Here is a 12,810-nt window from a genome sequence, read left to right as displayed (position 1 = left end):
CACAAATTCCTTATTGCTTGTATTCTTCTGTTCCAGAAGTGGAATTTGTCTAAGGTGCTGCATAGCTGTTTATATTTTAGGACTTAGGTTGACATGTTCAACAGCAGTGCTGAGTAAGCAGTCACCAGCTCTGTATTACCTGCTTTATTTTGTTGAATGTGAAGTGGATGGGGGAAAAGGATAAAATTCATAGAATCATAGAATGTTCTGAGTTGGAAGGAACCCACAAGGATCATTGAGTCCAGCTCCTGTCCCTGCATGTGACAACCCCACAGTTCACACCATGTGTCTGAGGGTGTTGTCCAGTCTCTTCTTGAACACTGTCAGGCCTGGGGCCATGACACCTGCCTGGGGAGCCTGTTCAGTGCTCCAGCATCTTCTGGGTGAAGAACCTTTTGCTAATATCCAATTAAAACTTCAACATTTCATTTTAAATTTTTTTTTTTTTTTAGTAATTTTAAAATAATCAGGTGCACCACACAACAGAACAAGCAGTTTTGTTGGCATTGCTGCCTAAGGAATCCTTATCACTTTATAGGCAAATAGGTTTGATTTACTTGCTACAAATGAAAACAGGTTATTTTTGAATTATATCAGTAACTTATTTTCTTTTTTTTTCCCCCCAGTTTTTAATGATTCTATTTCTTAAGCTTGGCCAGTTTTTTAATTGAAGTCAGAGTAAAAATAAACAAATATTCATTAGTACATCATGAAAAAATATCAAGCCACTATGAATTGAAGTCAAGCTGTGTCAAATGTGCATTGTAAACATTTTTCTAAAGTTCACAAAACAATTTTTTCCCACAAGATCTTATTTGTAGAATGTTTTGCACTGTACTACATTATAAATATGATGTATTTGATTTTATTTAAAGGTAAACCTAGGTATTAGGATCACTTAAGATTAATATTTTAAAATACTTAATTCAAAAAATGTTGTATATAATGTATATGATATTGAACTGGTAGATTTAAGTACTACATTGTATTTCTGTCATGAATAAATCTGAGTAAAGTCCTCAACTGTTTTATACTATGCCATCAAATAATTATGTGATTATTTTTCTTTGTCAATTAACATTTTGCCTGACTATTTAGCTTTGAGTTTTTTTAATTTGGCTGGGGGGTGATTATCTTTGCAGAATTCTTCTAAACATCCAGCTGAACTGATAACACTGCATGAAATTGTAGAGGTAAGGTTTTTTTTACATAGACATCTGAGGGATTTTCCGATGCTGAGAACTGATTATAATATAAATAGAAGATAAACATATGATAAATATATATAAATATAAGATAAAATACAGTATATGACGTAGGGTTATAATAGTTCATTGAAAAGCAGAATATTTAAGAATGTTATGTCAGATTCCTATTTCAATTCCTATCAAGTTAAACCTTCAATTTTTTAAAAGAGATGTGGGAATAGTTTAGATAACTAAATTTTCTCCTTAAGCTGGAGAATTAATATCCCTTATTTCTCAATTTTATAATTGGTATTTTAAAGAAGTTTTGTGAGCCTTAGTGGCTCATGGGAGGTGAGAAATGCTACACTTAATAGAAAAAAGGATTGTTCCATTTCATCCTATATTTTGTACTGTTCAATAAAAGTATTTCTGAAATTAATACAGTAACAGTTATAAACTGACCAATTAATGTGTAGTCTTGTGTATTAACTGGATTACCTTCTCAGGTGAGGAAATCAAATTAATGTGTTTCATGCATTTCTAATTGATATTTATAAGTATGCCAGCATTGCTTAGTGCGTATTATAATCACAGTGCAATTTATTAATTTGAATTGCGAAGCATAAATTTGAAGGAGCATTAAAAAATGTTTTCACTAGCGTTGTTCCTTCTCGTCTTAAATGTAGCTTTTGAAGTGAGATTTCCTATTCCTCCTCAGTCCTCACTCTTCAGACAGTTGTAAGAACTTATTTTTAGGACTTCTCTGCGGGAAGAAGTTTTTTTCCTAAGGGAAAACTTGATGAATAGCAACTTTGTGGTATTAAGATGCTATGATCTGGTCACTATGACATTGTTGTACTTGAGTTTAAAGCCCAGACTTTGGGCTTACATCATTAAAATCATTTAACATGCTTCAAGTATCTCAGCATGCCTATTAATGCCAAATTAGGCAGAGCTTGAAAATAGATCAGAATTTAAAATAGCCGCATTCTCTATGGAATTAAAATTTTAAAGCTCTTCTAAGGATTTAAAATTACTCTTCATATTTTTCTGATATTGTTAATCTCAAAATGTGAACACATCCATGTAAAGTCTGATTTCCATTTGGAAGAGCAAACTACTTCCAAAAATTCACGCTTATTTTTAATTTCAACTATCTTGGCACAAACTGTCCATGTCCCTTATCTTTGTTTTATGGGAGGTGGTTTTTTTGTTGTTGTTGAGCAACTTGGTTCTAGCTTTAAGTGCCTGTTAAATTTCAAAAGTGTTTTCTTACATACAGATAGTAGTTTCTTAAAGAGACATGCAAAGTCATTGTTGTATTATAATTACAGATTTAGGCTTTGCTATTGTACAAATGTAATTCGTTCACAGAATTACAATCAGTGCATGTGTTCCTACCATGGCTCCTCAATCTCCACATGTTTGTTAAATAATGAAAGTGTACATTTTAATAAGCCCACTTTGACAAGCTAGCTGTATACATTTATATTATTTAGTTATATCAGTACCTACTTCATTAAGTTACTGTAAGTAGTAAGCAAGCAGTAAGCTCTTTTCTCATGCAAGCCTCAGAATTTTTATTATACTAATTTTCATTGCAGTAATGAGCTGTAACTTTTTACAAATGTAGTAATTCTTTTCCTTTTAAACAGTTTGAGGATTTTTCTTTTCTGACTGAGAATTTAGTGAACTAGTTTAAGATTTGAAAGGCTGTTTACAATACAGATGTATGTAAGGTTACAGCCATAAAGGCTATTTTGGAATATCAAATGTCAGAAAAAACTAAGTAACAATTCATCTAAAATAATGCATTTGGAGTAAATACTCAAAATCGGAGCAGATAAGTACAAGAGATGTAAACTGGAACAATTATTTTGAATGTTCTGAAAAAGAACAGTATTTTTTTAAATAGCAGTGATTGAAAAAAGAGTGAAATCTGGTAGTGCAGATTTTGAGCTTTTCTTCAGCAATAAAGAGACGGAATATTTGGTACCTACTGAAACTGTGAAAGCTATAACATTTAGAGGTTCTGAGTAGGAAGATGAAATATCTGCTATGAATATGGAGAGAACACCATGGGGTGGGTAATATTCAGTTCAAGAAGGACAGGGAACTGCTGGAGAGGGTCCAGCATAAGGCAACAAAGATGATTAAGGGAGTGGAGCACCTCCCTTATGAAGAAAGGCTGAGGGAGCTGGGGCTCTTTAGTTTGGAGAAGAGGAGACTGAGGGCTGACCTTATTAATGTTTGTAAATATAAAAAGGGTGAGTGCCACGAGGATGGAGTCAGGCTCTTCTCAGTGGCAAACAATGATAGGACAAGGGGCAAAGGGATCAAGCTGGAACACAAGAGGTTCCACTTAAATTTGAGAAAGAACTTCTTCTCAGTGAGGATAACAGAGCACTGGAACAGGCTACCCAGGGAGGTTGTGGAGTCTCCTTCCCTGGAGACATTCAAAGCCCGCCTGGACACATTCCTGTGCGACCTCACCTAGGCGTTCCTGCTCCAGCAGGGGGATTGGACTAGATGATCTTTTGAGGTCCCTTCCAATCCCAAACATACTGTGATACTGTGATAATGTGTAAAGTATTCCCCATGAGCAATGTTATACGGGCATATTCTTGGTCTCCAAGAACAGAAAAACTATGTCAAAACTGATGTTTGCTTTTAACTCCACTAACTAATTCTGTATTTAGATAAGGAACAAAGAACTGAGAAAGTATCAAGAGGAGCTGAATTGTTGTAAGATGCTCACTTGTCATGCCTAAACATGAAGTGATATTAAGAATTTGGATAATCCATTTATGAGATAAGCAGAAAGATTTGATTTGCAAGCATAATGAAGCTAAAGTAGGACTATGATGTTTAATTCTTTGAAGGTGCTAGCTTATTTCGAACATTACCTACAGAAGCACACAAAATACGGGAAAAAGAATTCTCAGTCTAAGAAGATAGATATGTTTTTAGCTCATTAGTGAGATGAAATTTAGAAAAATTGTAAGATGGACATTCTTCTCTACTAAAATCTGAAAAAGTGAGGGAGAAATACTATTTGTTGATAGTAATTCATAGTTTGAGGCGATTCCCAAAAATCTAGCTTTTCCCTCTTACTTAATGCTTCTAATCTTAAATTAACAGATACCAATTTAAAGATGAATTATACAAGGATTTACCACTTTCATGTACAGATTTTTTAGATATTTACAGTTACAGTATCTAAAATCTACTAAGAATTTTGACAGATAGTAAAAAGCTTAGTCTGGATAAAAGGAGAATTCAGGTTCTAATTTTTACATCCAAAAAGTTGTAATGAAGTTAATGGGAAGTTCTTTGTTTTACTTTTACCTTGGCCAGGTCTTGTACTTCTCCTGTAGGCTTGTGTTTCTTACATTGCGTATGTAAGTGTCTCATTACAATAACTTGTACAAATTTCCCTACAGGAGATAAAAATCTAGCTGTTTAGTTACTTTCCTAAATTTCCTAATTTCCTTTTTGTCTTCCAGATTCTTGTTAGCAAATTAATGGACACACCACATGAACCCTATGTAAAAATCAATGACTCATTTTGGGTACCTTATATTGAGCTGCTGCTGCGATGTGGAGTAGCCCTGAGACATCCAGAAGATCCAAACAGAATACGCCTCGAAGCCTTTCACATGTAGCATGACCCACATGTTTACCTTATAACCAGTACTCTTAGGAGCTAGGACATACATTTTATTCTAAGCTTTTTTTAAAATCAGCACCTTTTTGGTGTATGATTTTGTTTAAGAAACTCTGTGCTTTGCCATAGGAAAATAAGACAAAGTTTTTATGTACTTTTAAGTGCTCACAGTTACAGTTGGCTTTTAGCTTTATGGCAAGTGATGCCAAGATTTCCATTGTGGAGGTTTTTATCAGCTGTTTAATAGGATGCAAATGCAGGTAATAGACAAAGTAAAGAAGTTTAACAGTCCTTTCTACTTGAAAAATTATACTTCATACATGACTTTTAAATGTTTATTTCTTAGATTGCTTTTACTCTTCTCAATTTCCTTTAGTATTTTGTTGTATTCTGTAGAGATAAAATTTTAAATAACAGCTCCTTCTGTACATCGTCTTGCAGACATTTGGAACTAACAGTGAAGTATCATCTCAAGAATGTGTTGTTTCGGTTTTTTCTAGAGCCTTTGCAAACAAATTTATTGTTTTTAAGATAAACACTTAGGAAAGCCAACACATCTTTCTCTGCAAAGGGCTGCAGATGTTCAGTGTGCAACTGCACAGCTGCATGCTTCCTAAACAGCCCATATTGTGTTAGATACTGTTATGCAAAATAGCATGTCTTCACTTGTTCAGATCTAGTTTATCAAGATTTATAGCAGATCTCTGTTCTGTTGATGTAGACATTTACCTTTGAATAAATGGTAGCATACGGGGTTGTACTAATCTGCTTTTCTTATAGCTCTCATTATTGTAGTCCATGGGAGCACAAAATTCTACTCGTGTGTATTTATGAAGTCTATAACCTTGGGAAATAGAACATGCCTTTTATTAACCAGACTTCAGTTTATTGATGTAGGAACTATGATTTTTCAGTTCAGAAAAATAAACAGTTGTATAGAATCATTGAATGGTTTGTGTTGGAAAGGACCTTAAAGATCACAGAATCACGGAATATTAGGGATTGGAAGGATCCTCGAAAGATCATCTAGTCCAATCCCCCTGCTATGGGCAGGGACACCTTCCGCTAAACCAGGTTGCTCAAAGCCCCGGACAGTATGGCCTTGAACACTTCCAGGGATGGGGCATCCACAGCTTCTCTGGGCAGCCTGTGCCAGTGCCTCACCAGCCTCACAGTAAATAATTTCTTCCTTGTACCTAATATAAATCTACCCTCTTTCCATTTAAAACTGTTATACCTCATCCTATCGCTACACTTTCTCATAAATAGGCTCTCTCCATCTTTCCTGTAGGCCCCTTTTGAGTCCTGAAATGCTGCAATAAGGTCTCCCTGGAGCCTTCTCTTCTCCAGGCTGAACAACCCCAGCTCTCTCAGTCTGTCCTCACAGCAGAGCTGTTCCAGCCCTCTGATCATTTCTGTGGCTCCTCTGGCCCCTCTCCAACAGGTCCATGTCTTTCTTGTGCTGAGGGCTCCAGAGCTGGACACAGGACTCCAGGTGGGGTCTCACCAGAGCAGAGCAGAGGGGCAGAATCACCCCCTTTGACCTGCTGGACATGCTGTTTTTGATGCAGCCCAAGATACGACTGGCCTTCTGGGCTGTGAGTGCACATTGCTGGTTCATGTCCAGTCTTTCATCCACCAGCACCCCCAAGTCCTTCTCCGCAAGGCTTCTCTCAATGTCTTCATCCCCCAACCTGTATTGATACCAGGGGTTGCCCTGATCCAGGTGCAGGACCTTGCACTTGACCTTGTTGAACCTCATGAGGTTCACATGGGCCCACTTCTCGAGGTTGTTCAGGTCCCTGTGGATGGCATCCTGTCCCTCAGGAGTGTCAACTGCACTGCCCAGCTTGGTGTCATCTGCAAACTTGCTTAGCGTGCACTCAATCCCACTGCCTGTGTCCCCAACAAAGATGTTAAATAATACTGGTCTGAAAGACTGAGCTGTTGACCACAGATCTTTGAGTGTGACCATCCAGCCAGTTCTTCATCGACCAAATGGTCCACCTGTCATATCCATGTCCCTGAATTTTAGAGACAAGGATGTCGTGTGGAACAGGATCAAATGCTTTGCAGAAGTCCAGGTAGGTGATTTCACTTGCTCTTCCCTTATCCACCAACACTGTTATACCATCATGGGAGGCCACCAGATTTGTCAGAAATGATGTGCCCTTAGTGAAGCTATGTTGGCTGTCACCAATTGCCTCTGTTTTCCATATGCCTTAGTGTAGTTTCCAGGAGGATTTGCTCCATGATCTTGGTGAGCACAGAGATGAGACTGATGGGCCTGTAGCTCCCCCAATCTTTCTTGTTTTTCCTTTTTAAAAATGTGAGTTATGCTTCTCATTTTCAGTCACTGTGAACTTTACAAGACTGCCATGACTTTTCAAATATGATGGATAGTGGGTCAGCAAGTTCATTCATCAGTTCCCTCAGGACCCTCAGTGGGCTGACCTGGACTGGATGCCAGCTGCCTACAAAGCAGCTCTATTGCCCCCTGCCTCCTCAGCTGGACAGGGGAGAAAAAATATCACTAAAAGATTCTGGGTCAAGACAAGGACAGGGAGATTACTCATCAGTTACCATCACTGGCAAAACAGACTTGATGCAGGTAAATGGATTTATTAGCAAACAAATAAACACCTTTCCCGCACCCCTCCATTCTTCCTAGGCGCAAATTTACTCCAGTTTCTCTGCCTTCTCTCCTCAAATGGCGCAGGGGCATAGGGAATGGGGGTTGTCAGTTTATCACACATTGTCTCAGCTGCTCCTTCCTCCTCATACTCTTCCTCTGCTCCAGTATGGGGTCTGTCCCACAGGAAGCAGTCCTACAGGAACTCCAGCATGGATCCTTCCTGTGAGCCGCAGTTCTCACAAACTGGTCGAGCGTGGGTCTCTTCCATAGGGTCCAGTCATACAGGAACAGACTGTTCCAGTGTGGGTCCTCCATGAGGGAACAAGTCCTGCCAGCAAACCTTCTCCAGCATGGGTTACAAGGGGAAATGGGTACAAACTGGAACACAGGAGATTCCGCTTAAATATGAGAAGAAACTTCTTCTCAGCGAGGGTGACAGACACTGGAACAGGCTGCCTAGGGAGGTTATGGAGTCTCATTCTCTGGAGACATTCAAAACCCACCTGGACGCGTTCCTGTGTAACCTCATCTAGGTGTTCCTGCTCTGGCAGGGGGGATTGGACTAGATGATCTTTTGAGGTCACTTCCAATCCCTGACATTCTGTGATTCTCCATGGGGCCACAGCTCCTGCCAGGACACTACTCCAGTATGGGCTCCCTGCAGGGTCACAGCCCTCTCAGGTACATCCACCTGCTTTGATATGGAGTTCTCCCCATGCTGCAGGCAAGTATCTACTCCACCATGGACCTCCATGGCCTGCAGAGGGACAGCCGGCCTGACCATGAGCTGCACCACGGGCTGCAGGGGAGTCTCTGCTCCAGCACCTGGAGCACCTCCTGCCCTCCTTCTCACACCTTGGTGTCTGCAGAGCTGTTTCTCTCAGATGTTCTCACTCCTCTTTCCTCGCTGTTGTTGCACAGCAGGTTTTCTTACTCCCTTTCTTATACATGTTATCCCAGAGGTGCTATCAGTGTCACTGATGGGCTAGTCTTGGCCAGTGGCATGTCCAGCGGGCACTGGCTCTGTCAGACATGGGGGAAGCTTCTCGCAGCTTAGAATCATGAAATCATAGAATAATTTTCGTTGGAAGAGAACCTCAAAATCATCAAGTAGAACCACAACCTAGCACCAGCGCTAAACCATGTCCCTAAGAACCTCATCTACACACCTTTTAAACACCTCCAGGGATGGTCACTCAACCACTTGAGCAGCCTGTTTCAGCACTTGACAACCCTTTCCGTGAAGAAATTCTTCCTAATATCCAATCTAAACTTCCCCTGGCACAACTTGAGACCATTTCCTCTCATTCTGTTACTTGCTACTTGGGATAAGAGACCAACCCCACCTTGGTAGAACCTCCTTTCAAGTAGTTGTAGAGAGTGTTAAGATTTCCCCTCAGCCTCCTTTTCTCCAGGCTGAACAGCCCCAGTTCCCTCAGTTGATCCTCATAAGCCACTCCTGCAGCCTGCCCCCACTACCAAAACCTTGTCACGCAAACCCAATACACATCAGGTCCCATGAAACTTGTTTGCATTTAGGTTCCTTCGGTGGTCTTGAACCTGATCTCCCGCAGTGAGCAGTTCTTTATTCTCACAGTTGCTGCCTTTGGATTCTGTGAACTGGGTGGCGTGGCAAGAGCACTTGCCTGTGAAGATCAAGGCACAAAAGTGTTTGAGTACCTCAGCCTTTGCTGTGTCTGTTGTAGCCAGATCTGTTTCACTTATTGGGGGGTACAGTTCCTTTTTTATTCCTTTGTTGTCCTGTGTACCTGAAGAAACTCTTGTTATTTTTCACACCCCTATGCAAGTTCAGCTCCAGATGTGTTTTGGCTTCCTGATCCCCTCCCTATAGTCTCAGGCCACATCCCTACAATCTCCCTGGGATGTATATCCTTGCCTTCACTGCCTGTGCATTTTGGTTTTGTGTTTTAGTTCAACTAAGAGGACTCAGCCAAGCTGGCCTCCTGTGTCCCCTACCCAACTTCTCGCACATCAGATTGAGAACTTTGGCACCCTAAGAAAAATGTCTTTAAATATCTCCCAGTGTTGATTCGCTCTTTTGCCTCTGAAGGCAGTTTCTCTACAGATTCCCACGCACTAGCACACTAAACTGTAGAAAGTTTGCCTTTCTGAGGTTTACAGTCCTGACTGTACTTTGTACCCATCCTGTACCCCTCGTGAATGAGAATTCCACCGGGGCATGATTGCTGCAACCCAGACCACCTCCAGTCTTGACCTTTCTGATAAGTCCTTCCTCATTAGTGAGCAACAGGTCCAGCAGTGCCTCTCCTCTGGCCAGGCTCTCTATCACCTGTACTGGGAAGATCTTCTCAACTTCCTAGGTAAGAAACTAAACTAAATGGATGAAATCAGGCTATTTTTTTTTCAATTAGGTCATGCAGCTTCTAAAAATTACTGCAAAAGTCCTGAACAGTACTCAACAGAGTATTTCACATGATGACTTTACAAGATGATATAAGGACACGTGGGTGAGGAAGGGGGGACAAACCTAACAGAAATTTGAGCATAATCGCCTTTTTCAGCCCTGATAAATGCTAACCAAAGAAATCATTGCATCTTTTTGAGTGAATGCTGTTCATTTTACCCACACGTTTGTTGATAGGCATGAGTATAGATCCCAGAGTGTGCTGTTGTGCACAATCATTGACATTTTTTGTTTCATACTGCTTGCTCAACTGCCCTCCATTGTTCAAAGTCTAGGTTTACTGTCTGACTAATCTATACATGTTTACCTTACAGTATTTTTCATTAATTGTTCAAATAGCTAAGGTTTTTCAAAAGGCTTTCCTTTCTAGCATTGTCTTTATAGATTTTTTCTTCATTTGTTTTTAAATACTTCGTATTCTGCTATCATTTCACCTTATTACAAATACTACAAAGCTCAAATCCTTCATTGACCTTGGATGCCTGCTTCTCTGGTGACACCGGTGAGTTGAAGAAAAAAATATTAAACACTAATTAGTTCATCTAGTTTTAAAAAGGAAATTTAAAAAAAAGCCTACATCACCCCCCCAAAAAACCCCAAACCACTGAAATGGAGATAGAATAGTGTATAAATGAATGCTCTAGAGATTATGCCATATTCATTGTTTTTCATAACACAAAATCAAATATCATCCAAGTAAATTATCAAAATGAATTTAAAAGAAAGCACTTCACATAAAGCTTTGTATTAAATTATGGAACTCACTGCCATAAAGTGTGTTGTAAAGGTTAAGTAAAAATTTTCCAAAAAATGCAAGTTTATAGAATTTAGATTCATGAGTAATTATTAAAGAAAACTGGAAGTCAACCGTTCCAGAAATGCCTGTCCAGCTAATTGCTGGAGCCTGAGAAGATTCACACAGACATTCCTTGAGACTCTCCTGCAGTTCCACAGTGTCTCGTTGCATCCCTTATAGGCTTTCTGCTCAGGCTTGGGACCTGCTCAGAACCCAAAACTTTGATGTAGAGCTTTTTCCTTGGGCTTGATTAAATCGCTACAGTAAAAGAAAAGATGTAGAAAAAGATAATCCATTTTCTCTCATGGCTTAAATGCATGATCAGTTTTTAATAGAAACTGGTTCAGACTGAAACGGAGCTAGCTGGAAGCTGTAGCTAGAAAACTGGCAAGTAAATGGAAGCTCAAGGCTTTAATGAAGAACAGATCTTCTGTATGAGAAAGGCTTGGAATAGGATCTTTTATCGGTAGTATCAACAATCAGGAAGGTTGGGAGTACACCTAAAGACAGAGTAGGTTAACTTCTCCATTTTTTTTCTCTGTGCATGTCTAAGTGATAGTTGTTTAGTTGTAATCAACACTTTGGTAAACGCTAATATTGGGACTCTATCTATGGACATTCTATGAAATAAGGATTTGTTTAGCTTAATATAAATTTTTAACTCTACAAAGTTAACATTAAAAAAAAGATGTTTGGAAGTTCAATGAACATTTAAAGCCACCAGTCAGAATAAGACGAAAATTTGATCTAACCCACTGTCATCCGTTCTTTGTGACCTTTTAGTAGATAGTATGAGCATGTATAGTCACGAACTTTCTTGGAGGAGCGGTACTGACAGGTTCAATTAGCTGGACCTCTCTGTCACTTTCCAATAATCATCTTGTGGTTGCTTCCAGTCGAGGGCCAACAATAAGCAATCTGTGTTTACTGTCTTCAGAGAAGTTTATCAAGTACATTTGCTAGTCTATAAATAAATACACAGTTATCAAAAGTTTCATTGTGAAAAAGCCGCAGGATCAGAGAAAAGAGGTGAGCTTTCTACCCAGGGTAAATCTATGGCACTAGAACAGCTTAACGGGTGCTTAGCATCCAATGAGTTCATGAGTTTTCAAAATGAGCCTGTGCATACCATTTCAGCTGGATGTGCCAGGAAGAGAAACAAGTCTTCTCCTAATCACCAATGTGAAGTCCTTAACTGAGATTCCTGTACATTCATGTAATTATTTTTTAAATGTATGTACTTTTTCTAGTATGCAAGATGTCCTGTGACAAATAGTTTCACAGTTTAACTACCTGTGACATGAAATAGACTATCCACTTGTTTACCAGACATGATATTGGCCTGTCTTGGATAATATCAGTGTACGTTTTCTGTTTGGACACATTTTAACATGGATGAATTACACTGAGCAACTCACAGTATAGAAGTTTACACAGTAGATCTGCTTTAGGGTGCATTTTGATAACTTCTGTTCCTGCCTTACGCTGCTGGTAAAAAAGGCTGTGTACCCTATTGCCTCTATTCAGTGTTCCCCAGGCTCCCTTTCTCACTTCCTGCTGCTCAGGATAAATTGTCTTGGTGATGAAAAACCTCAGTAGAGAGTGGCAGACCTGCACAGTGGATTTAAATCTAACACTGGTATTAAATCTGTCACTTGACTATGTTATCCTGCTTCATGGAAAAAAGTACTATTTTTTATGTGGTTCAGTGTAGGTTCCATTCTACATACCTTTACACCTTAAGTATGCAAGATCATAAACTCTTGAATGGCTTTAAGTCTACATATACATCCCTCATACATTAGTGCAAAGGAAAGGTCAGGATGGCATTGAAACTTTCCATCTTATTGCCCATGGCAAGAACTTGCAGTTAGGATCAATGTAAGTTCAAATCCTACCTTTGAAGAAAAAAAGTGCTGCTTCTTTCACGAGCATTTTTTTTCTGGGTATGTTAGACACTTGCTCCACCAAATAAGTTAGAGACCAGTCAGGCACAGACACAGATATTCCCCCTCATCTCCTTCAGCTTATTGAGAATGACTGAAATTAGTCTGTCATAATTGTTTCACATCATTAAGC

At 39.4% G+C, this 12,810-nt stretch overlaps 1 protein-coding gene across 1 annotated transcript in view; it reads left to right on the top strand.

Moving 5' to 3' along the window:
• The window catches only part of CENPK (centromere protein K), a 34,098-nt gene extending 28,303 nt beyond the window's left edge, over positions 1-5,795 (top strand). Inside the window, exons 9-10 of the mRNA XM_065860656.2 lie at positions 1,143-1,193; positions 4,694-5,795. Of these exons, the coding sequence (XP_065716728.1) occupies positions 1,143-1,193; positions 4,694-4,852 (210 nt within the window). The 3' untranslated portion in view covers positions 4,853-5,795. The remainder of the gene's footprint in view (positions 1-1,142; positions 1,194-4,693) is intronic.
• The last annotated feature ends 7,015 nt before the right edge of the window (positions 5,796-12,810 follow it).

The sequence above is a fragment of the Patagioenas fasciata genome, chromosome Z (assembly GCF_037038585.1).
Source record: "Patagioenas fasciata isolate bPatFas1 chromosome Z, bPatFas1.hap1, whole genome shotgun sequence".
Taxonomy (NCBI): domain Eukaryota; kingdom Metazoa; phylum Chordata; class Aves; order Columbiformes; family Columbidae; genus Patagioenas; species Patagioenas fasciata.
This window is presented reverse-complemented; position numbering and strand designations above follow the sequence as displayed.